At 50.6% G+C, this 24,329-nt stretch overlaps 1 protein-coding gene and 1 non-coding gene across 3 annotated transcripts in view; both read left to right on the forward strand.

Moving 5' to 3' along the window:
- The window catches only part of PRKD2 (protein kinase D2), a 32,190-nt gene continuing 7,861 nt past the window's right edge, over positions 1 to 24,329 (forward strand). The window contains exons 1-15 of one of the 2 annotated variants that reach the window (XM_059383741.1): positions 1 to 284; positions 552 to 977; positions 3,421 to 3,559; positions 8,565 to 8,696; positions 12,020 to 12,174; positions 12,294 to 12,516; positions 13,807 to 13,884; positions 13,971 to 14,124; positions 16,558 to 16,675; positions 17,412 to 17,489; positions 18,759 to 19,017; positions 20,467 to 20,519; positions 20,650 to 20,722; positions 21,404 to 21,510; positions 22,359 to 22,520. In XM_059383741.1, coding sequence (XP_059239724.1) covers positions 738 to 977; positions 3,421 to 3,559; positions 8,565 to 8,696; positions 12,020 to 12,174; positions 12,294 to 12,516; positions 13,807 to 13,884; positions 13,971 to 14,124; positions 16,558 to 16,675; positions 17,412 to 17,489; positions 18,759 to 19,017; positions 20,467 to 20,519; positions 20,650 to 20,722; positions 21,404 to 21,510; positions 22,359 to 22,520 — 1,971 coding nt within the window. In that variant the 5' untranslated portion in view covers positions 1 to 284; positions 552 to 737. The remainder of the gene's footprint in view (positions 285 to 551; positions 978 to 3,420; positions 3,560 to 8,564; positions 8,697 to 12,019; positions 12,175 to 12,293; positions 12,517 to 13,806; positions 13,885 to 13,970; positions 14,125 to 16,557; positions 16,676 to 17,411; positions 17,490 to 18,758; positions 19,018 to 20,466; positions 20,520 to 20,649; positions 20,723 to 21,403; positions 21,511 to 22,358; positions 22,521 to 24,329) is intronic. The other variant, XM_059383742.1, reaches the window with a different exon arrangement.
- On the forward strand, positions 11,497 to 11,603 carry LOC132006222 (U6 spliceosomal RNA). Its single transcript, XR_009401007.1, has one exon. It is a non-coding gene; the product is annotated as a U6 spliceosomal RNA (small nuclear RNA).

Consider the following 24,329-nt stretch of genomic DNA (forward strand, 5'->3'; position numbering starts at 1 on the left):
GACACTTCCTTCTGGGCCGCAGCCGCAGAGTTAAACTTTGGAGGGGGGAAAAAGAGCCACCGGCGCCCAGCGCCGGGCGACCCTCCCTCTCCCCGCCCCCGCTCCGCCGCCGGCAATGCCCCCTTCTCTGCGGCCCCCGACCGAATTTTTCTCCAACTTCTGAGACCCGTGAGATTCCCTGCTTAGCAGCCCGGCCCTCGGGATATCTGCCTATCCCCGGGCCCGTCGGATCCTTGGGATCTACTCGATCACCGACTCAGAGACTCCTGTCCTCCACCCCCAAGGTCTGATGAATCCCTCGGGTCCCCTTCTTAATTGGATTCTCGTCTTAGAGCCACTGGATTGTGGGATTCCCCCTGCTGCCTTCTCAAGGCTTTCTCTCCCCAAGGGGCTTTTGGATCCTGGGCTCTCCTGATCCCTGAGATCCCGACCTACTGGATTTTCTTGATTTCTTGGAATCTCTCAAGCGCTGGGTCCCTCAAACCATTAGATTTCTCCTTTATGATTCCCGGGCGTTTGACCCACAGGATTGCCTTTCTTTAATTTCCCAGGGTCTCGCCATCCTCGAGCGCCCTCAACCTGCTAGGTTTCTTTTCTCGTATCCCCGGAATCCCCGTGCTTCCACCACCAGATTACGGGCTCCCTCGGATCCAGTGACCCGGCTTCCCCGGGCTCCTTCAGCCGCATCCCGGGTGGGCGCCGGGAAACCAGTCCCGGGACCTCTCCCCGACCCACCCATGGCCGCCTCCCCTTCCCATCTCGCCGGGCTCCCAGGCTCTCCCGGGCCGGGGTCTCCTCCGCCCCCCGGCGGCTTGGAGTTGCAGTCGCCGCCACCGCAACTGGCCCAGGTCCCAGCTCCGAGCTCCGGGGTCTCCTTCCACATCCAGATCGGCCTGACCCGCGAGTTTGTGCTGCTCCCCACCGCCTCTGAGCTGGCCCATGTGAAGCAGCTGGCTTGCTCCATCGTGGACCAGAAGGTGAGAGCGCAGGGTTCCTCCCAACTGGCTTGGGGAGAGGTCCGGAGAGGGTGGGGGTGCCGGCAGAGGTGGCCAGGAGCTTGGCATAGAGGAAGGGGAGAAAAGGAGGATTAAGCCTTGGGCGACTGGGGGGATGGGGATGGGGCGTTTAGCCTCCAGTTGGCTCCTGACCCCACTACCCGTTGGAGGGAGGCCTGGGCAGGGGCGGGGTGCTCCAAAGGCCTCCCCAAATTGCGTGTCCCTGCGTGTTATTGTTTTCTGCAGCCAGCAGGGAGGAAGGGAGGGGCCAGCTAGGTGTGGAAGTGAGCAGGAAGGGACAGGTCGGGGAGGGGGGCAGATGGGGGACCTCTCCATTCAAGCCCACCCCGACTTCCCATTTGGTGGAAACAGTAGAAATTGAAGCCGCCCTGGCCATGGCTATCGGGTGACATGTGTGGGTGTGGGTGCCTGCCACAGCTGCCAGGGGCAAGTGAGGTCTCCGAGTCCAATCTCTACCCTCCCCCAGGCCAGAGATGTGTGTCAAGAGGCAGGCACCTCTTTGGAACCCCCAGAGACTCTGGGGACTCTGTCCCCTCTCCTAATCACAGTGTCCCCACCCCTCAGATCTGATGCTGGCCTATTAAAACCCACCTTTCCCAACCCCACCCTACTCTTAGTTTTGGACACGAGGGTGGGAAACTGGGGATCATGGCAAGGAGAAACCAGGTGGAACTCAGTGCCTGCATTCTAGAATGTTGAAAGTTAGGAGAGTGGGCTTTCCTATTGTTGGAATTCTACACTTTGAAAATGTTGAATATTACAATTCTAGATTATTCGACTATGCCACTGCTAGGTAATCGAACTCCTCTGATATCAAAGTGTCCGGGGGCACCTGGCTGCCTCAGTCAGTGGAACATGGGACTCTTGATCTCAGGGTCATGAATTCCACCCCCATGTTAGGCATAAAGCTTGCTTAAAAAAAAAAAAAAAAGACAAAGACAAACAAATTGTCCAAACATTAGGATCCTAGGTTGTTGGAATACTAAAACAATCAAATGTTAGACTAATAGAATTAGAATTCTAGATTGTTCGGATAGGCCACTGCTAGGTAATCGAACTCCTCTGAGTGTTCCAACATTAGATTCTAGGTTGTTGGAATCCTCAAACATTAAAATGATAGAATATTAGATTCCTGGATTGTTGGAATCCTAGAATGTTAAAGTGTTAGAATTTTGGAATGGTGGGTTGTTGAAATCCTTTAATAGTAAGACATTCAAATGAACCCCAGTTTATTAGAGTCCTAGGACATGAAAATACCAGATTGCTCCTGATCTAGGTTGTTGAAATCCTGAAACGTCATGATAATGCACTGGAACCTAAGATATCCGTATCCTATAGCATGTGAGCATGTTAGAATCCCAAAATGTTCAAATTCCAGCATCTTCTCAGAACCCTAGAAATGAATTCTTTGGGCTTCAGAGAAACATGGGGGAACTGTGCCAACTCCCCCAATTTTATAGACAGGGAAACTGAAGCTTAGATACAGATCCCACCACCACCACCACCAAGGCAGTCAAGACCCAGGCAGTCCCTGTGAGCTGTGGACCCTCTCCCGGCAGACAAGAACAATATGGGGCTTCCTTGGTCCTCCACCAAGCCCCCAAGCCCAGAGGTCCACTTGTCACACCCAACTCAGCCTGCTCTTTGGAAAGACAGATGGGGGTGGGATAGAGGCCTGACTGCCCCCTGGGTGTAATTTGTCCGGTGCCCAAACTTGGGCCTCCTTCCTCAGGCCTCACCCCAGTTTTGTTTTCTGTCTTCTGTCCAGGTGTGGCGGGGCCCCTTTCCGTCCTTCCCGCGGCTCCACCTGGGCAGTTTCACTTTCTGTTCTACAGGGTTTCACTTCCTGCCCCCCCCAGCCCCAACTAGGGACACCTGGGTCCTTTGGACATTGGGTGGGGGGCACCCTCCTTACCTCCATCTCCCTTGAGTCCTAGCCTTCAATGCCTCCCTGCCCCCCCCCCCAGGAGTCCTAAATCCCCTTCTTCCAACTGGCCCCACCCCAGTGCTGGGCCTGGAACCAGGTTACAAGGACTATAGATCCAGGAAGGAAGCTGGGGTGGGGGCTTAAAGGAGGGGGTGTTCACTTAACCCCCCACCCCCACGGAAAATTCTAGGTGCTCACGCTCCCAGAGCCACTCTCCCTGCCACTCTAGTTTCCCGGTCCAGCCACCAAACTCCATGGGCGCTCGCTCCCAGCACACCTGGGGCCCTGGCACCATGCCCTCCCGCTCACTCACTCGCTCTCTCGAGCTGCCCTTGGGAGGGAGCAGGCAGGAAACGCAGGGCTGCGGGGTCTCTGTTTCCGGGGGAAACTGTGGGCCCTGCCCTGGGAGTGTTCCAGACCGCTGCCGCTGAGCAGCTCTGAGCCTTCCCGTCACCACCTCTCTCTCCCGCCCCTCAGTTCCCCGAGTGTGGCTTCTATGGCCTTTACGACAAGATCCTTCTCTTCAAACATGACCCCACGTCGGCCAACCTCTTGCAGCTGGTGCGCTCGGTTGGAGACATCCAGGAGGGCGACCTGGTGGAGGTGGTGCTGTCGGGTGAGCCAGGGGCCGCCTGAGGGCGCCGCCTCTAGTGGGGGGCGGGACTAATGGTGCCGGGAGAGGAGACGTGGGTCCAGAAACATGCTTCTTAAAGTCAGGGCTAGTGGGTTCCAAGCCCTGGTCGCAAATTAGAGTCACGCATGGAGCTTTGACAAGCTACCGCCCGGGAATGGGTAAATATGTTGCGTGTGCGCACCATGAATATGGCGTGTACGCACCGTGAAATTCGCACAGCACTGAACGCAGGCCATGTCCAGCCACGTGGGTGAATCTCACAAAAACTAACGCGGAAAGGCATTTCCTACACATCAGACTACATATTGTCTAATTCCTTTTATGAAGTCCAGAGAGGGATACAGTTAGGAGCGAGGAAGGCGGAGCCTTCGCAGCAGGGGTCGGGAAGGGTACCACCATCACCTGGGGGGCACAAGGGAGATTGCTGGGGACTGATTTAAACTGCCACTTATCAGGGTGTTGGTGACACAGTGTGTACAGTGTGACCGGTCACTGAACCAGGCACTGGGGATACGTCTTTTTCTAGATGTATGTTGTACTTTGATACAGAGTTTGAAATGTTCTGATGCCCGTTGGTCCTTCCCGCTGAAATGCTAAAGGAAATGAGACTCTGCAAGGTCAGAGAAAGCCCGGGAACGTGTGTTTTCAGCCAGAATCTAGTCACCCACTGGCCAGGCTCATTTTAGAGATGAGAAGCTCTTGGCACTGCAGAGGAGTAGAGAGCCTAGGGTGCTTCTAGAAGGGTGAGGGGTGGGAACTACCTGCCTTATTCTTGGCTGTGTCTCCTCCCCCAGTCCTTGCATGCGCAATGCTCAGTAAAATGGGTTGAATGGATGGATGACAATTTGAAGTTTGCGTTTATAGCCCTCGTGACCTTAACTTAGGTTTTAAATCCTCTCCCATAGGCTGGCTACTCTTGGATTTTCATTCATCTTGGTCTCCCCCTCTGCTACATCCAAATCTTGGTCCTATAGCTTGTCCCCGACACTTTTCCTTGGCAGCTCTAGGCAGTTCAGAGATGGTTTGTCCAAGGTAGAAATCTTGATTTTGTCCTCCTTTCTTCCATCAGCATTCACTCAGGTGCTCTTGCCACATGTCCTGGGGACATCCTGGTGACTCCTCCTTTTCTCTCACCCTTTCCCTTGATCTGCATCAAACCAATTAGTCTCACCTTTAAGATACCTCCTGAATCTGTTTCTTACTGCCTCCTCTGGTCCCGGCAGCGGTCACCTCCTGCCTAGACTGTTACCTATTACCGTAGCTCACAAGTCAGATCACGACACTTCACTGCTCAGAATCCTCCCATGGCTCCCCATTACCCTGGGGATAAAATGCAAACTCCTCAATATGGCCTTAAATGGCTGCCCATGATCTGGCCCCTGCCAGTTCCCTGAATTCACCTGTTACACTGTCCCCCTAACTTTCTTTGTTCCTGCCATGGTTGTCTGTTCTCTGTCCCTTGAACAAACTGAGCTTCCTCCCATCTCCAGGTGTGTGGACTAGTTCTCAGTGCCTCCCTCCCCGCCTCTTCTCGTAGCTAGTTCCTTCTTGCTAGTTGGATCTGAGCTTCAATGCCATTTCCTCCAGTGTCTGAAATTTCCTTCTGTGTGTGTGTATGTGTTTCCTGTCTGTCTCCCCAAAAGAATGTCAGCCCACTGAGAGCGGAGTGTTCATAGCTTTACCCTGTGTAAGCAGTGCTTGGCACATAGAAGGGCACAACCCCTTTCTTGTGCACGATAACAAAGACAATAGCTCAATATTAGACTGAGATTTGGGGGTGGGGTGGGGAGGGTAGGAAAGAGGATGAGGCTTAGTGCAAAAATGAAACTTGAAAAATAAAAGCCAATATTTATTGAGGACTTTCTATGTGCTCTATGGGCTTGGAACCCACTAGCCCTGCTTTATTTATTTATTTGACAGACAGAGATCACAAGCAGGCAGAGAGGCAGGCGGGGGAGGGGGTGGGCGGGATGCAGGTTCCTCGCGGAGCAGAGAGCCCAATGTGGGACTCGATCCCAGGACTCTGGGATCATGACCTGAGCTGAAGGCAGAGGCTTTAACCCACTGAGCCACCCTGGCACCCCTATGTGCTCTGTTTAAAGAGCATTGTTTAAAATTAAAAAAAAAAATTATGGAGTCCTGGGTGACTCATTTGGTTACGTATCTGCCTTTGGCTGGGGTCGTGATCCCAGGGTTCTGGGATCGAGTCCTACATTGGACTCCCTGCTCAGCGGGTAGCTAGCTTCTCCCTCTGCCTCTGCTGGCCACTCCCCCTGCTTGTACCCTATCTCTCTTTCTGACAAATAAATAGATAAAACCGTTACTAAATTAAATAAAATAAAAATAAATTTTAAAAATTAAAAAAAAAAATATGGGGCACCTCACTGGCTTAGTCAGTAGAGCATGGAACTCTGGATGTCAAGGCTTGTGGGTTTCGGCCCCACGCTGGGTGTAGAGATGACTTAAAAATAATATCTTAAAAAAATAATAAGATAAGAAATAAAGAGCACTGTCTTCTTCTTCTTCTTCTTCTTTTTAAGATTTTATTTATTTGACAGACAGAGATCTCAAGTAGGCAGAGAGGCAGGCAGAGAGAGGAGAGGAAATGGGCCCCCCACTGAGCAGAGAGCCAGATGCTTGGCTCAATCCCAGGACCCTGAGATCATGACCTGAGCTGAAGACAGAGGCTTAACCCACTGAGCCACCCAGGCGCCCCAAGAACTCTGTCTTAAAAGCTTTCCATATAATAATGCATTTAGCCCTGAAGAAAGAATCTGTAGAGACTACTATTATGATACTGGGCATGTTCTTTCCTGGAAACCTACATGGCTCATACCCTCGCCTCCTTCAGGCTTTTGCCCTAACAACAACTGAAGGGGGCCCTCCTCAGCCACCTTCTAAAATTGTACATCTTGTACCTTCCCACTTTCCCTTCTCTGCTTAATTTTTCTCCTAAGCACTTATTGACTTCTAGTCTGCTGTATGTATTTTTTTTTTGGAGTTGTACTTTATTTCTGGAATATATATATTGCATATACTTATATATATAATGGGCAAATATTTATATCATTTACATCATATGTTTTAATATTATATATTTATATAATGTAAATATATAATAAATATAATATATAAATAAATAATAAAATTATATGTATTTGCATTAAATAAATATATAATACATATATACTGTATAATATAATGACATGTAATATATAGTATGATATATAATGATACATAACATATATTACATAATATATATAATATGTTATAGTATATTAATATATAATAGATAATATAGTATATAATACTAATATATAATTTACATTATATACAAATATACAAATTGTGCAAATATGTATACTTATATGCATAGTATATGCATAATGTGCAAATATATATAAATATATAATTTTACCCTAGGGAAACATGTAAAATGACACGTATAGAAACTAAGAACATCAGATAAGACCATGCAAGTGTTTCAGCCGGGCTTTGTCTTCCAGAGTACCCAGTTTATGTTGGTTCTCTGTAAATATTCGTCCCGTTATTGAGATAAGAAACAGCTGCTTGACAGTTTTTTTTTATTTGATTATAGTAGACATATGCTGTATATTTTATTACTTAAACATTTCCAAGAGGCAGTAAATGCAGTACTGAAAGCATGAACTTTGGAGCCACACTGGCTCAGATTCGATTTCAAGTTCCACAGCTTGCTAGCTGTGTGACCTTGGGCAAGTTGCTTCACCTTTCTGTGCTATAATCTTCTCATCTGGAAAATGGGGGTAATAACAATGTACTTCCAGGGCTCTTGAGAGAACTGAATTCACTAGTATCTTATAGTACTTGGAGCAGTGCCTGGCACTAGGTAACTGCTAGGTTGGGCGATTTTTTAAAAAGAGAGATATATATACATATATATACACACACACACACACACACACACACACATAGACATATACATATATATCTATATTTTTAAAATATTTATTTATTTACTTGACAGAGAGATGGAGAGAGCAAGCAAGAGAGCACAGCAGGGGGAGGGGACAGAGGGGGAGGGAGAAGCAGACTCCCTGCCCAGCAGGGAACCCAGTGTAGAGTTGGATCCCAGGGATCATGACCTGAGCTAAAACCAGACTAACCAACTAAGCCACCCAGGCACCCCTGGGTGATTGTTAAATAAGAATATTTATTTTCTTTATTTTGGTTGGCTGCCTCCCTTACTAGAGGCCAGGCAGGGAATTTGTTCTGTGCGGTGTCCCTGACACCTAGGGCAATGCTCTGTGTTTGTTGTATTTCCATTTTAAAGATGAGAAAACTGAGATACATAGGGATTTGGTATTTTTCTCTTGACGCTCAAGCTCCATCCTAGACCAAGCAGATCAGCAGCTGTGAGGGTGGGACCCAGGCATCTGTATTTTTAAATTTTATTTTAAAATGTTTCATTGTGAAATGTACACAACATAAAATGTACCATCTTAGCCATTTTTTTTAAAGATTTTATTTATTAATTTGACAAGAGAGAAATCACAAGTAGACAGAGAGGCAGCCAGAGAGAGAGAGAGGGAAGCAGGCTCTCTGCCGAGCAGAGAGCCCGATGCGGGACTCGATCCCAGGACTCTGAGATCATGACCTGAGCCGAAGGCAGCGGCTTAACCCACTGAGCCACCCAGGCGCCCCCATCTTAGCCATTTTTAAGGCTCCTGTTCAGTAGTGTTAATTACCTTCACGTTGTCCTGCAACAGTCTCCACGAATGTTTTCATCTTCCGGAACTGAAACTCTGTACCCACTAAATAACTCCCCAGTCCACGGCACAGGTGTCTTGCCCAGCGGTGACGCTGGGATTTAAACTCGGGTACCATGTAATATGCGCATAAATGAAGGCAGGCAAGATCAAACCTCCCGGCGGGGAGGACTGTGAGAAACCCAGGAACAGCTCTCACCGCTCCGGCTCAACCATCCGCCCCTCCCTGCTGCCTGCAGCTTCGGCCACCTTCGAGGACTTCCAGATTCGCCCGCACGCCCTCACGGTGCACTCCTACCGAGCGCCGGCCTTCTGCGATCACTGCGGGGAGATGCTCTTCGGTCTTGTGCGCCAAGGCCTCAAGTGTGATGGTGAGGGGAGAGGGGCTGGAGGCGGGGCCGGGGGGGTGGGGAAGGCGGGAAATGTCAGGAGGGCGGGGCGGGGTGGGGTGGAGCTCAGGGATAGGGGGCGTGGCTCGGAGAGAGCGGTAAGTGCCCAGAGACACAGCTTTGGGGAGGAGTTGGGGGCGGGGATTGAGTGATGGGTGGGGGATTGGGCGGGGCTCAGCTGCGGGAGGTGGAGCCTGATGCAGAGCTCCCAGGGAGAGGTAAGGGGGCAGAGAGCTTGGGGGAGGAGAAGGGGACGGTGCCTAGGGAAGAAGGTGGAGTCTGTAACAGGAATCACCAGAGAAACAGCCAGTAGGAGGTAAATATTAAGGGATATTTGGAAGGAATTCGCTTACAGGAGTGTGGGGGCTGGCCCAGCAACTCTGAAATCCATAGGGCAACACGTCAGGAAGGGCAGGCTGGACAGGGAAGAGTTTCTTCATCTGGGAAATCTCAGCTCTGCTTTCTAACCTTTCAGTTGATTGAACCAGGCCCACCCGGATTAACTAGAATACTCTCCCTCACTTCAGGTCATCTGATTGTGCACTTGAATCACACGTACAAAATACCTTCACAGCAACCCCTACATTAGCATCTGAATTACTGGGGCTGACACAGAAAGCTGACCAGCAGAGTCCCCTCCTCAATGACTGGGCCCCTCAGTGTGCAAGGACCTGTCATAACAAAATACCACAGGCTGAGTGGTTTAAACAGCACATATTTAGAACTCACGGTTCCAGAGCTTGGAAAGTTTAAGATCACGAGTCGGACAGGGCGTGGTTTCCTGGTTAGAACCCTCTTTCTGGCTTGCACACGGCTGCCATCTCACTGTGTCGCTCCCGTGGTGTGAGGAGAGACAATAGTTTCTCAAGTGTCTCCCTTATATAAAGGCCCTGATCACGTTGGATCAGCGCCCCACCTTTAAGGCCTCATTTAACCTTATTTACCTCCTTAAAGTCTAATACGGTCACATTGGCAGTTAGGGCATTGACTTATGAATTTGGGGGATGGACACATGTTCAGCTACAACAAGCACCCACATGCATGTCCTTCGATCATACTTAAAATATAAAGGAACACACCAGTGTGTCTCAAGGTGAAGCCCAAAGGTCAGGTTCTGCAGGTCCACTCTTCCCTGATGAAGACCATCCATTCTGCGAAGACCACACCTCCATCAGAAGTGTATTCTTGAATGTTCCACCATCCAAGGATCTCCAGCTTCACGGCAATGGCAGTCATACGGACCCTGTGTTCCAGAAGACCTGCAGCATTGACCAGGATTGTTACCCCGCAGCCCTAAAGAGACCTGTGGCATTTAAGGGCTCGAGGGATGATAGCCACATTGGGTCTGTGGAAAACCAATTCAGCACGTTCAAGGCTGTTGTCAGTACTGCCATCATGCGCAAACCACATCCAACTCTTGGTGTCTTGACATTTGTAACCTTCATCCTGACGTGTAGTCCTGGTGTCATAAAAGGGAGGTGTTTTGTGTTTTTTTGTTTTGAGAGAATGCCCGTGCACAAGCAGTGGTAAGGGGGGAGTAGCCGAGGGAGAGGGGGAGAGAGAATCTTTTTTTAAGACTTTATTTATTTATTTGTCAGAGAAATCACAAGTAGGCAGAGAGGCAGGCAGAGAGAGAAGGGGAAGTAGGCTCGCCACTGAGCAGAGAGCCGGATGCGGGGCTCGATCCCAGGACCCTGGGATCATGGTCTGAGCTGAAGGCACAGACTTTAACCCCCTGAGCCACCCAGGCGCTTCGGGAGAGAGAATCTTAAGCAGGCTCCATGCTCAGCAAGGAGCCTCACTCTGGGCTCAATCTCACAACCCTGAGATGACCCGAGCTGAAACCAAGAGCCAGATACTCAACCAACAGAGCCACCCAGAAGCCCCTGGCATTGTCGATTTTAACGGGCACCCTTAGCACGGATTTCACTGGTTCAGCCACACAGATGATGGCCCTCGTTCATGTGGTTCCAAAGGAGTCCCAAGTGACTTTTTTTTTTTTTTTTAAGATTTTATTTATTTGAGAGAGAGGGGATGAGAAGGGGGAGGGTCAGAGGGAGAAGCAGACTCCCCGCTGAGCAGGGCGCCTGATATGGGACTCCATCCCGGAACTCCAGGATCATGACCTGAGCTGAAGGCAGTTGCCCAACCCACTGAGCCACCCAGGCACCCCCAAATGACTGTTCTTAATGCCTTCATAACATCTTCCGATGCGAGTTTGACTCTGCCTTGATACTCAGAGAGTCACAGATGAGATTTTGAAGTCCTGTGAAGCACACGAGGGAGCAAAGGCCAGTGCTGGGAAGTGTTTCCTGTTCGCAAAGGTTGTGGACCATCCCAAAGCTCTTCTCATACCACCACCTTTGGGAAAGCCTATGACAGCCAGGCTGCCAGAAGATAGGCTCCATGAAGCAGTCCCAAAGAAGCTTCCAAAGCCTGGAGGAACATTCTTCACTCCAGAAGAGGGAGCCTTCCTGGAATCATTTGGAATCTCTGGAGATGTATGGGAGCAAGTGTTCAGGAAGCCTGCTAGGAAGACAACAAGCTGAGCCTGATTCTTTCATGGAAGAGGATTTTGGATTTTTTTTTTTAATGATAAATTAAGGAAGAAATGACAATAGAGTCATATTTCCATCTGATTCAATAGAATTGTCCTGAGTACAACTGAAAACATGCTAACCCTTTTCCCCAGGAGATGATGCTTGTTCACTCTTTTCCTTCGATGTCCTGTAATTTTTTTATTTCTATTTTTATAATGTCATGTAACTTAAATACGAATACAGTGCTCCGTTCGGCAGCACATGTACTGAAATGGGGCCAATACAGAGAATAATAGCATGGCCCCTGGGCACAGATAACACATGTATTCCTAAAGCGTTACATATTAAAAAAAAAAATGTTATGTCAGATGATGGGAGATAGAAGGAAGAAAGCACAAATAGTTGGTGTACACACAGATAAGGAAGAACTAGTTATTGCCAAGTATGTGCCTCCTTTGTGCAGCTGGTTCCGTGGTCCCTCCGTTCTGCTACTGCCCCCCAATCCACATTCCCTGGGACCTCAGCAAGGGCCTCACCTGCTCGTGGTTCTTTGCCTGGTGGACTGGCCCAGAACCTTCTAGTCCGGTAGTGGTTCTACCCGATTTGGGTTTTTGTAGTTTTTCGTTGGCTTTAGTGGCGCTCGCAGGGGGCTCTCCTGAGAGGGCTGCTGTATTCCTAATCTACAGAAAGGGAAGCGGGCGGGGCGGAGTTTTAGAGCCCAGGACTGGTGCAAGGATGTCTCTGATCGTCTGGCGCCCCCCGCAGGCTGCGGACTGAACTACCACAAGCGCTGTGCCTTCAGCATCCCTAACAACTGCAGTGGCGCACGCAAGAGGCGCCTGTCGTCCACGTCTCTGGCCAGTGGCCATTCTGTGCGCCTCAGCACCTCTGAGTCCCTGCCCTGCATGGCTGATGAGCTGGTGAGGGGCTGGGGAGCAGGCGGGCTAGTGGCGGGGAGTTGGGGGGGTTGGGGTCGGACGACAGGGCCCAGGCATGGGGCCGCGCACTAATATGTTCCCTCCATTCCTGCTGACCATAGAGCCGCAGTACCACCGAACTCCTGCCTCGCCGCCCCCCATCCTCTTCCTCCTCCTCTTCTGCCTCCTCCTACACGGGCCGCCCCATCGAGCTGGACAAGATGCTGCTCTCCAAGGTGAAGGTCCCGCACACGTTCCTCATCCACAGCTACACGCGGCCCACCGTCTGCCAGGCTTGCAAGAAACTCCTCAAGGGTCTCTTTCGCCAGGGCCTGCAGTGCAAAGGTCAGCGGGACCCCCCTGGGGGAGACAGATGGGGTCAGAAGGCCCGCACAGACACATACTCAGAGGACCTGGGGCCTCTCTCACCTGGGCTTGTGGCAGGAACTAAAACTCCCAGTACTCTGGGGATGCCTGGCTGGCTCAGTCGGTGGGGCCTGAGACTCTCAATCTTGGGTTTGTGATTTCTCCATACCCATGCTGGGTATGGAGAGGACTTTAAAATAAAATCTTAAAAAAAAAAAAAAAAAGAAAAGAAAAGAAAGAAAGAAAGAAAAAGAATCCCAGTATTTTGATCCTTAGGAGCCCAGAGCCTCAGGAGAAGAGTGCCCTGAATCCTGGTGTTCTAGAACCTTTGGAATTTTGGAATCCTAGAACCTTAGAGATTTAGATCTATGAGCCACTTCATATGGGATTCTTAAACCGTAGAACTTGAGAATTCTGGAACCACAGAACTAGAACCATAGGCTTCAGGAATTCTGGATTATCGGGGTCCATGAAAAGAACCACAGAACCTTAGACTTGGAGATTCTAGAACTCCCAGATTATAGATTCTCAGAATACTGGAACTTTAGAACCATCAGATTTGAGAATGGTAGAAGCCTAGAAGCATCAAATGTAAACCTTAGAAATCTAGAATCATATACCCTTAGGGCCATGGGATCCTACAGTCCTAGACACACAGAACATAGAGCTCTGGATTATCAAATTCTAGAACACCAGACATTGACATCCATAAAATTTAGAGCTGTCCAATTCTAGAATTCATTGGAAGAGTCAAATTCTAGAATCTTGGGTGTGTGGAATCCTAGAACCTTGGAATCATCAGATTCTGGATGGTTTGAAGTCCAGAATTGTAGAACTATAGAGTCACTGATATCTAGAGTTTAAGTTACCGATAATCCTAAAACCTTGGACATAAAGGAATCTTAGCAGTCTAGACTCTTAGAACTGTAGAATCATAGATGTGTCAAGTTCTAGACAGTCGGACATTGAAATTTGGAATCTTAGAACTCTAGAATTAGAAAAAAAAATAGAATCTTACAGGGATGTGCTAGTGGCATCTAGTGGGTAGAGGTCAAGGATGACCACTAAACATATATGACGCACAGACCGGCCCCCAACAGCAAGAGATTCCCCAGCCCCGAATGTTCTAGACTCAAAGAGAGACAACCGACCCCAAAACAGCAAAAGCAGAATCTTCTGGGCCTGGGGGTTAGGAGTCAAGGTTCAACCCTTACAGGTGACGTCTCTCTCCCCTCCTACATGTCTGCTTGCTCCCTGTCGTCATACCAGACTGCAAGTTTAACTGTCACAAGCGCTGTGCCACCCGTGTCCCTAACGACTGCTTAGGGGAAGCACTCATCAATGGAGGTGAGAGGCTGTGGGGTGAGCGGGGAAGTGGAGGGGGGTGGTGGCGGTACTGGGTAGAGGCTCCTCTGATGCCCTCATCCTGCTAGATGTGCCGATGGAGGAGGCCACCGATTTCAGCGAGGCTGACAAGAGCTCCCTCATGGACGAGTCTGACGACTCGGGAATCATCCCGGGCTCCCACTCAGAAAATGCCCTCCATGCCAGTGAGGAGGAGGAAGGCGAGGGAGGCAAGGCTGAGAGGTACCTGGGGCACCCTCCGGGAAAGGCCTGTCCTATCTCTACAATAGCTTGATGTCCCCTGTAAATTTTCCAGGCACTCACACTTTGTTTTTAAATTATACCTTTTTCCTAAAAAATGTACATTTAAAAAATATTTTATTTATTTATTTGACACACAGAAAGAGATCACAAGTAGACAGAGGCAGGCAGAGAGAGGGGGGAAAGCAGGTTCCCCATCTAGCAGAGAGCCCAATGTGGGGCTCCAGCCCAGGACCCTGTGATCATGACCCGAGCTGAAGGCAGACACTTAACTATCTGAGCCAGCCAGGCGCTCCCAAAATGTACATTTTTTGAAAAGCTTTCATAGAAGCGGATTTTTAATTTAGAGTATATTTCTCTTTTGGAACTGCTAATCCAGTCATTCAAACAGTAGTCAAACCCTCTGCTTCCCTGCTTTCCCGTCTCCCAGCTGCTTAGCTCCTCCCCCACGAGGATGTCTCTGGGATCACCTGCTGGCAGGCCCTTCCAGAAACAGTCTTGTTGCAAAGTGACAGAGCAAAGAGTAAGAACGTGGGAATCTGTTGTATGACATTAGGCAGGAGATTAACCTCTCTGGGCCCTCAGTTTCTTCGTCAGTAAGATGGGGATAAAGTAGGACCTACCTTTGCGGATTGTCCTAAGGGTGAAGTGAATGACGTTCTCTGGGCCGATGACGCCACCTGTCTTGTAGGGCGATTTTCTAATTCCTTTAGATCACGCAGGTCAAGTGCTTGCCGGGTTGTAAACTCTGAGCAGATGGAAAGAGAATCCTCCCCAGTACTCTGTTCTTGAGTCCCCAAAGCGCGGAGGGTGGGAGGTGATCCATTCTGGAGTATGGGGACAAATATTTGCCTTCCCATTTCTCTTTACTTTTAATCTCATCTTTTAGATGTTTTCGCTCTTTTGGCATGTTTTAGAATAATATTAACACACTATTATTGGTATATTGTACTAATACAGTAAGACATTTGTAAATGAGGGTAACCTGTGGATTGAAGCTGTCATCGATTCCTTGAATGAAATCCTTTTCAGAAGGACTGTAAGGAACACCACCCCTACTCCTAGGTTAGAAGATTGAAGTTTACTGGCTTCAGCCAGTCATTACTAAGAGAAAGGAGCTGAGACTTCACCCCATGAGGCCAAGGGGGCATTGATGTGAGGAGGGTGAGCCATTTCCATGGTGCATCAATAGACACTTATTGAGCACCGGCTGGGTTCTAGGACTTCCAAGCACCCAGCTGTGAACCAAACCAGGAAAACTCTCTGGCCTCATAGAGCCAACACTTTAACTGGAGAGACAGGCAGTAAACAAATGCATCCATAGCATCAGGTACCGATGACTGCTTTCAAAAAATAAATAAAAATAAAGATACATTTAAAAAAATAAAGCAAGGGGGGGGAACAGAGAATGAAGATACATTGTTTTAGGGCCATTAAAGGGGGCCTCTCTGAGAAGTTGACATTTGAAGAGATCTAAAGGAGGGCCGGGAGAAAGGAGAGGAAAGGAGACATGTGGAAGATAGTTGGTGGAAGAGCTTGCCAAGCAAAGAGAGCAGCAAGTGCAAAGGCCCTGTGGTAGGGCCAAGCATGTTCCAGAAACAACACTGAGTTTGGTGTGGCTGGAGCAGAGAGGGCCAGAGGAAGGGGATGGGAGACCACCCTGAAGGAAAGATGGATATGCAAGTCACAATAATTACAGAGAGTTTCTTACTGATTCTACCTGACTCGAGCTGCCTGGAAGTTCAAGTTCCCTTTCTGCCAGGTCTTTCCTGAAGTGTTTAGTAACAGAGTAAGAGGCTGTAAGAGTTGGATCTTGATGGACTTGGGTGGGGTGGGGGTGTTGGGAGAGGCAGCCTATTTCACAGATGAGGAAACCAAGTCTCAGAGAGGCAAAGGGAAGTGCCACCTGAGTCCTGGTTTAGTGCAGGGATCAAGAGGTGGTTGAGCAAGTCTGTGAATCTCTCTAAGTGTTTATTTCCTCTCTGTAATAATAGCATGTGCACCGATAAGGGCAATGAGGTACAGAGAGGTTGAGTCACTTGCCTAGTGTCACACAGCTGGCTCCACAGTCACTGGGCTCAGTACTGATTAGCACTTATGGGAGGACCACTGGGTGCCAAGCATTGTGCTAAACTCCTAAGAAAGGTTTTCACCCCTTACAGCAACCCCTTTGGATGGAGAAACAGAGGTACCTTAGAGGTTAGGTGATTTGCCAGGCCACGTGACTTCGGACCCCAGCCTTGTAATGTGACCCTATCTAGCGTCCCCTTCCTCATGGGAAATGTGGAAATCACAAAAGTGTGGCCAAAAACAACCCCACTCCTGGCTGCCCAGAAATGCGCTCTGAGGCCCCTAGTGCTAATGGGTATTTTCCACTTGTAACCTCTTGCCTCTTCCTCTCCCCCTCTCTCCCAGCTCCTTGGGGTACATCCCCCTAATGAGGGTGGTGCAGTCGGTGCGACACACGACGCGGAAATCTAGCACCACCCTACGCGAGGGTTGGGTGGTCCATTACAGTAACAAGGACACGCTGGTGAGTGGGCGGGATGGGGCTAGGTGGGGCGGAGCTAAGGTTAGGGGCGGGGAAAACTCCGCTTTAGGAGGTGGGGCTGGGTGGGGTTGGGGGGTAGGCGGTGCCCATCTGGAAGCGGAGCTAGAATTAGAGGGATGGGTTCTAAGGGAGAGTGGACGGGTAGGGCAGAAGTCGGGCAAGACGCGGGGCTAAGGGCAGTGTCAGGGGAAGCGTGAGACCAAGAACGGGGAAGCTGGAGTTAGGAGTAGGGCCGAGAAGGGCTCAGGTTCTAGAGGATGGACTCAGGAAGTGCTGGCCCGGGCTAGAGGCCTAACTAGAGGTGATTAAGTGGGGTTGTGAAGTAAGGGCCAGGTGGGGCGAAGTTGGGATGAAAGGTGGGGAGGGCTTATAGTGGAGGGGTCTGGGCAGATAGGAGATAGGGGTGGGGCAGGTTTGCTGGAGGCAGACCTAAAGTTGGAGAGGGGTTATGGGGCGGGGCAAGGTGGGGTGAGCTAAGGCGGGAGGGGCGGGATTAATTTGAGAAAGGGACGAGGCGGGGTGGGGCTGCAGTTAGAGATGGGCGGGGCCTTACTGGGGACGGAGCTAGAATTAGAAGGGCGGGCGATGAGAGACGGAAGGGGTGGGGCATTCTGGGGCGGGGCTAGACTTGGGGGCGGGGCTTGGCTCCGGGAAGAGCTGGAGCCCCGACTGCGCCAAGGACGGACCACCTCACCTTCTGGAGCACCTCTCCCAACAGAGGAAGCGGCACTATTGGCGCCTGGACTGCAAGTGCATCACACTCTTCCAGAACAACACGACCAACAGATACTACAAGGTGGGCCTTCCGGCCACCAGCTCCCCCAGACCTCCTCCTCCCACTCCTCTCCCCGTTGCTTGCCTGCTTGCATGTCATCGGCAAATGGGCCCACTTGGGCCCACCACTTTCTGGCTGGGGAACCCGGGGCGGCTTACCTGACCTCTCTGCCCTCCCGTCTGGCACCTGTAAAAGGCCTCAGTGACTAGTACTCACCGCAGGGCCGCTGCCCTAATTCAGCGATCACCTCCGCGAAGCAGTTAGCTTAGGGCCGGCTTGTGTGGAGCTCGCTGTTATCATTATTGCTTTATAATGAAATACTGGATCATTTATCCTATTCCTCACCACCCGTCATGGCCGCCGGGCGCTCTGGGCCGTCTCCTTCTGGGGCCTAGCTTCTGCGCTTCCCCCCACAACCTTGTCCCACATAGCAGCCAGAGAGGCTGAGAAAACCATCAGAATACTCCCTTTGCCCTTAAAATAAAACTCGGATGCCTCGGGGTTCCCTGCTTCGCAGCGGCTTCCCACGGGGTGGAGGAGAGGGTGACTTCTCAGCCTGCCCCTATTCTCGGCCACCCTTAGATGCTACCCCCACCACGTCTCTGTCCCCTGCCTTTATAAGGTGTGTCAGTCTGTCCCTGTTTCGTTCTTTCCTTACTTTAATTTTTTTCTCTCCCTTCTGCAAATGTGTCCTGCTCCCTCACCCCCGAGTTTCTCTTCCAGCACTTTTCAAAGCATGCTCTTTTCCTTCTGCACAGACCCTGCCCTTTCTCTCCCTGTCTCTTCCCCTCCACCTGGCCCTCTCAGCCTCCTTTCTGGTCTCCTGTCTCAGTCCCATCCTTTCCTGTCCACCCTCCACGCACAGCCAGACATCTACCCGTGCCTTGCTCTAAACCCTTCCATGGCTCCCCAGGGCCCTGGAGACAAAGCCCAGGCTCCTCTCTGTGGCCCATGAGGCCCTTCATGGCCTAACTTCATTTGTTCACACTTTGTGTGCTAGGTACCACCCATGTAATGGGAATAGAGCATATTCTTTGAACACAAGCCTTTCCCACCTCAGGGCCTTTGCACATGCTGTTTTCACCATCCTCCACCAGCTGGCCTCTTCTTACCTTTCTGATCTCTTGCTTCATTTAACATCTGCCAGGAGGCCTTTTCTGACTACTCTATGCAAATATGCAAATCAGGCCCTTTCCCATTGCCACTGGATTGTGTGCGCTGTTCTGAGTAAGTGGGGAGCCCCAGGGTCTGCCTGGCATCCTCACTGATGCTGGTTTTGTATCCTGCCAGGAAATTCCACTGTCAGAAATCCTCACTGTGGAGCCCGCCCAGAACTTTAGCCTTGTGCCACCAGGCACCAACCCTCACTGCTTTGAGATCGTCACTGCCAATGTCACCTACTTTGTGGGCGAGACACCTGGTGGAGCCCCAGGGGGGCCCAGCGGGCAGGGGGCCGAGGCTGCCAGGGGCTGGGAAACAGCCATCCGCCAGGCCCTGATGCCAGTCATCCTCCAGGATGCACCCAGTGCCCCAGGCCACACACCCCACAGTAAGTCCTCCCCCCACCCTGCCCCGGATCCTGAGAGCATGGGTCTGGAATGTCCTGTGTGGGCTCCCAGGGAAGGGAAGAGCCAGGGAGAAGGCCGGGAATGGCACAGTGGGGAATGTGGCTTCTGGATTCAACTGGCATGAGTCCAAATCTCCATTAAGCCCTAGACCTGATGTGTGGACTTGGGCATGTCACTTCTCTTTTCTGAGTCTTGTCCCAGGTGGCGACAACTCCTCCAGGTTGTTAGTTCAGGCTGTTTCATTCAGGCATTTACTGAGTGTCTTCTCTGTGCCCACCCTATGCTGGGCAGTGCTGGGGACATAGTCGTCACCAAGACAGCCCAGGACCTGTCCTCACGGGGCTCACAGTCCAGTAAGGGAGACCGACCTGTCCCCAAGCAGTGACAACCCGGAGTGATGGGGCTGGGACAGGGGACCAGAAAGCTGTGGGGGCTCAGAAGGGATAGCTGATCCAGCCTGGGTATCCAGGAGGGCTTCCTGGATGCGGCAACATCTGAGCTGAGACCAGAAAGCTGAGGAGGGCTGAGAGAGGGGATTACAGAAGGGAAGAATTTCAAGCAGAGGTAGAAGATAATCAGAAAGTCTCAGGCTCCTGCCTTCTGGAGCTCATAGTCCAGTGTGATAGATCACCCTGCATGAATGACAGATGTAATGTAGAACACGATGTGGCCCCAGGAGGAAAGTTGGAGCTGAGACTGAATGGGGAGGGTTTAATTAAGTCCAGCGGAAGGGACGCACGTTACTGGCAGAGGGAACAGCAAGCACAAAGGCAGGAGATAGGAGGGGCCTTGGCTGTATCTGAGGCCCGGCAAGGAGGCCAGCTGTCGGGAGGGCACACAGCAGGTGGTGGTTGAAGTCAAAGAGGCAAATGAGGGACCAGTACCTGGGAGGCCATGGGAGGGGGTTGGGCTTCCTCCTGGAGGCACTGGGGAGCAGGGGAAGGACAGACCCAGGTTTGTGCAGTGAATAGGAGAGAACAGAACAGGGGCAGAGAGACCAGGGAGGAGGACAAGGGGCCAGGCCTGCAATGGGAAGGGGGCAGATGTTCAAGCGGCGGAAGGCTCAGAACCTTGGAAATGTGTGGCTCCGGTTGGGTAGTGGGTTGGCAAGTTCAAGGGGGAAGATGTTGGAACCCATTTGGACTTTCCTCCTGAGAGAGCCTCAGTGTCCTCCTCTGTAAAATGGGATCAGTGTGCATCCCTTGGCCCTGAGATCTTGGGGTGCGGTGCTCAGTGAAATCGTTCATGACACTTCTCCAGTCCCGTCAGCCCATCACGTTTACTTCTCCCACTGGCCTATGAGGAAGCACCTGTCATTATTCCCATTCTTGAACCCGGGTGGTGTGGCTCCAGAGGCTGCCTCTGGAGTCATGGGTGAAGACAGTCCTGAGCCCAGGCTCCCCTCACCTCCCCCTCTCTCCTCTTCCCAGGACAGGCTTCTCTGAGCATCTCCGTGTCTAACAGCCAGATCCAAGAGAACGTGGTGAGACACTGCCCACACCCCATGGTCCCATGGATGGCCTATGCCTCCCATGCAGCCTGCTGCCCTCCCTAGTCTCCTCAGCGCCAGAGCTCCATCTGCCCCCTTGACCCTTCCCATCCCTACCATGCAGGACATTGCCACCGTCTACCAGATCTTCCCGGATGAGGTACTGGGCTCCGGGCAGTTTGGAGTGGTCTATGGAGGTACGGATGCTTCCGAGCTGATCCAGAGGGGGTCCTGGTGGTTCCTGGGCTCCAGACCTTCTGTGTGCTCACTTCCTGTTCTGGTTGACTTGGAAAGCTAGGTCCTCCAGGCAGGTGGTTGCAAGCCTCTCCAATTCTCACTGGGAAAAGCCAATGGGCTTTCTCCCATTCGTAATAGGGAGAGAGCAGGAGTGCCTGGGCAGCTCAGTGGGTTACACCTCTGCCTTCCTCTCAGTCATGATCTCAGGGTCCTGGGATCGAGCCCCGCATTGGGCTCTCTGCTCGGTGGGGAGCCTGCTTCCCCCTCTCTCTCAGCCTGCTTCTCTACCTACTTGTGATCTCTGCCGGTCAAATAAATAAACAAATAAAATCTTCAAAAAAATAATAAATAAAGGAGAGAGCATTCTGCACTCTGGCCACAGAGCTAGTTCCTAGATTCTGATGGGTCATAAATCTAGTTTCCCATGTGTTAGATTTCCCTCGAAGCTCTTGTCTTTTACCTTCTTCATTCCACCTTTATTCCCAAGGCCTCTCACCCCAAAGAGCCATCTTGATGCTTTCTGCTTACCTTTGTTCAACTATGTGTCTCTGTCATTGGCGGGGGATGGGGCGAGGTTCTCTCTTACCAGGACTGGAAGGTCTTGCTCCCTTCATCCCCAGTCTCCCCTATGTCCTGCCCAGGAAAGCACCGGAAGACAGGCCGGGATGTGGCAGTAAAGGTCATTGACAAACTGCGTTTCCCCACGAAGCAGGAGAGCCAGCTCCGGAACGAAGTGGCCATTCTGCAGGTGACCGGACTCTGGGGCCCAGCTCAGGCCCCACCTAGGAAGGACCTTCCTTTCCCACCTCCTCCTTTCAGAGGCCAACTGACCCAGGCTGGAGGTGGTCAGGGAAGGCTTCCTGGAGGAGAGAACATGCATGTTGAGACTTAGGGGGTAGAAAGGTGTTCTGAGCAAAGGGACCAGCCTGTGCAAAGAAAGGTCTGGAGGTAAGAGGGAACATGAACCCTTCTAGGAATTTGAAGTTTGAGGTTACTAGATGGTTTATGTGTTGGGAGGTGGTGTGAGGTGAGGCCAGGGAGGAGGCCTATGGATTTTCTCCTGAGGGTACTGGGGAGCCCGGGAAAGATTTTTAGCAAAGAAAGGACAGGGCTGGGTGTGTACTTCAGGAAGATCTCTGAGGCTGCCACCAGAGGGTGGGTGGAAAGTGGTAGGACCATAGCCTAGAACCCAGGGAGGAGGTTGGGTGGAGACCTGGAGGGTAGAAATGGGGTTAGGCCAGGCAGGGTGTGCCGGGGAGAGGGAGGAGAATTTACAACATAGAGATGCACAAAAGATCCCGTTGTTCCATACTTCTGCTCCCTCCCTCTCCCCCCCCCCCCCCCCCAAATCCTGGACCTTCAACAGAGCTTTATGACATGAAGATCCTTCTAGATACCTGGTGGTGTGGGGATGTGGTTCTGTCTGAAGCTCCTTTCCCCTCCCCCAGAGCCAGCCTTGGGGAAGGAGCTGCTGACCCTCCGGGGACATCCTCCTCATTTGTTGTCTGTCTGCTCCTGTGGCTTATCTCTGGGATCCCAAGTTCACAGGCGACCTGGACCCTGACTGCCACCCTCTCCTCCTCACTCCTACCCCAGAGTCTGAGGCACCCCGGGATCGTGAACCTGGACTGCATGTTTGAGACACCTGAGAAGGTGTTTGTGGTGATGGAGAAGCTGCACGGGGACATGCTGGAGATGATCCTCTCCAGTGAGAAGGGCCGGCTCCCCGAGCGCCTCACCAAGTTCCTCATCACCCAGGTGCGCCTGCCCCCCACCCCCCTGCCTGCCTCCACTCGCCTCCCCACCTGCCTTGAACCCAGCTCCCGCAGACACTGGCAGGAGTCCTCCTAGCGGATAATCAAAAATAGTGATAATAACAATAGAAAAAATAATAGAATGATAATTTCGAAATAATTGAGTAATAATAGAACAGATTGTAGAGTAATAAGAGTAATAACAATAGAAAATAAGAAAACAGTAAGGAGAGAGCAGTAGTGATAATTATATTAGTAATATAGAAAAATCAGAAATGATGATTGTATAATTTTTATTCCTTTATAGAATGAGGTTCCCTAAGGCCTGACTATATTCGTGTAGGAAAAGGGAAGGGGAGGGAGGCTTTTCTGTGGGGACCTCATTCATCCATTCCTTAGGTGGTTCGCCAAGTTCTCGGTCTTCCCCTGCTCTATTCCCAGCAGTGCTGGGGACACAGCTGTGACCGAGATAGCCCCAGGACTGGACAGTGATCTCCCAGAGTTGGTGGGGTGGGGGAGGGGGATGCTAACCATGTTTTAACTCATTGTGTCTGCATCGCAACTCATGTGGTAGTGGCTGTGATCAATTCCATTTTTTTTTTAAAGATTTTATTTATTTATTTGACAGAGAAATCACAAGTCACAAGTAGATGGGGAGGCAGGCAGAGAGAGAGAGAGAGGGAAGCAGGCTCCCTGCTGAGCAGAGAGCCCGATGTGGGACTCGATCCCAGGACCCTGAGATCATGACCTGAGCCGAAGGCAGCGGCTTAACCCACTGAGCCACCCAGGCGCCCCTCAATTCCATTTTTGAGTGGGAAAACACCGAGGCTCAGAGACTTGTCCAGGGTCACACAGCTGGTGGGAGCAGACCCTAGGATCTGAGCTTTTAACTAGTAAGGTCAAAATCACTGGTTTCACCTGTGTGTCATTCTGCCTCTTACTTTCTTAACTTTATTTATTTATTTTTTATATTTTTATTTTTTTTAGTACTTCTGGAAGGCTATTCTATTTCCATATGTAGTGAGCAGAGCTGCCTCTTTTTCTTAGTTGGATCCCATGGTGGATATCACCAAATCCTGTAATTGCTGAGTACAGAGGTTGTTACCACTTTTCCACCATTACAGACAACATCTGGTGAATATCTGTCCACACACATTGCTGGGCTCTGGTGGGAGAATTTCCAAAGAACACGTTTCAGACAATAGACTCCTAAGTCCAGGGAAATGTGCTCTAGGAGTTTTTTAAACACGCTGCCCAGCTGTTCTCTAAAATCCCTTCGGTCTGCTCTTAACAGCAGCTAACTCTGGGTGAAACAATAAGCAGTCTTACAGGTGGAGATGTGGCTTCGTTTAGCAGTTTAAAAATTATGGGTGAAAAAAATAAAATAGAAATCATGGGTGAGGTTGAGTGTATTTCCCTATGTTTATTGGCCTGTGCTTTTTTTCCCATTGCCCATTTTTCAGTTGGATTATTCTTGTTGAATTGTGAAAGCTCTTTGTATATGAGGGACACTGGATCCTTGTCACTTGTGTTGTTCAATTTTTTTTTTTTTTTAATTCCAGCATTTGTTTTCCTTTTCATTTCATTCCTGGCTTTTATTTGCCATCAAGAGTTTAACTTTTACATTGTTAAATGTTGCCTTTTGTAGCTTCTGGGTTTTACAGCCTTCCTAGAAAGGCCTTCCCATCTAGCTTGTCCCTCACCTGATTCTGGGACTTGTTCTCTTGGATGCAGAGTCCCTTGTGCTGTGCTTCCTTTATGGAGGTCCTGCCCCCTCACTGTCCCCAGCACTGCGCCTTCATCAGGTTGACTT

The sequence above is a fragment of the Mustela nigripes genome, chromosome 17 (genome assembly GCF_022355385.1).
Source record: "Mustela nigripes isolate SB6536 chromosome 17, MUSNIG.SB6536, whole genome shotgun sequence".
Classification (NCBI taxonomy): domain Eukaryota; kingdom Metazoa; phylum Chordata; class Mammalia; order Carnivora; family Mustelidae; genus Mustela; species Mustela nigripes.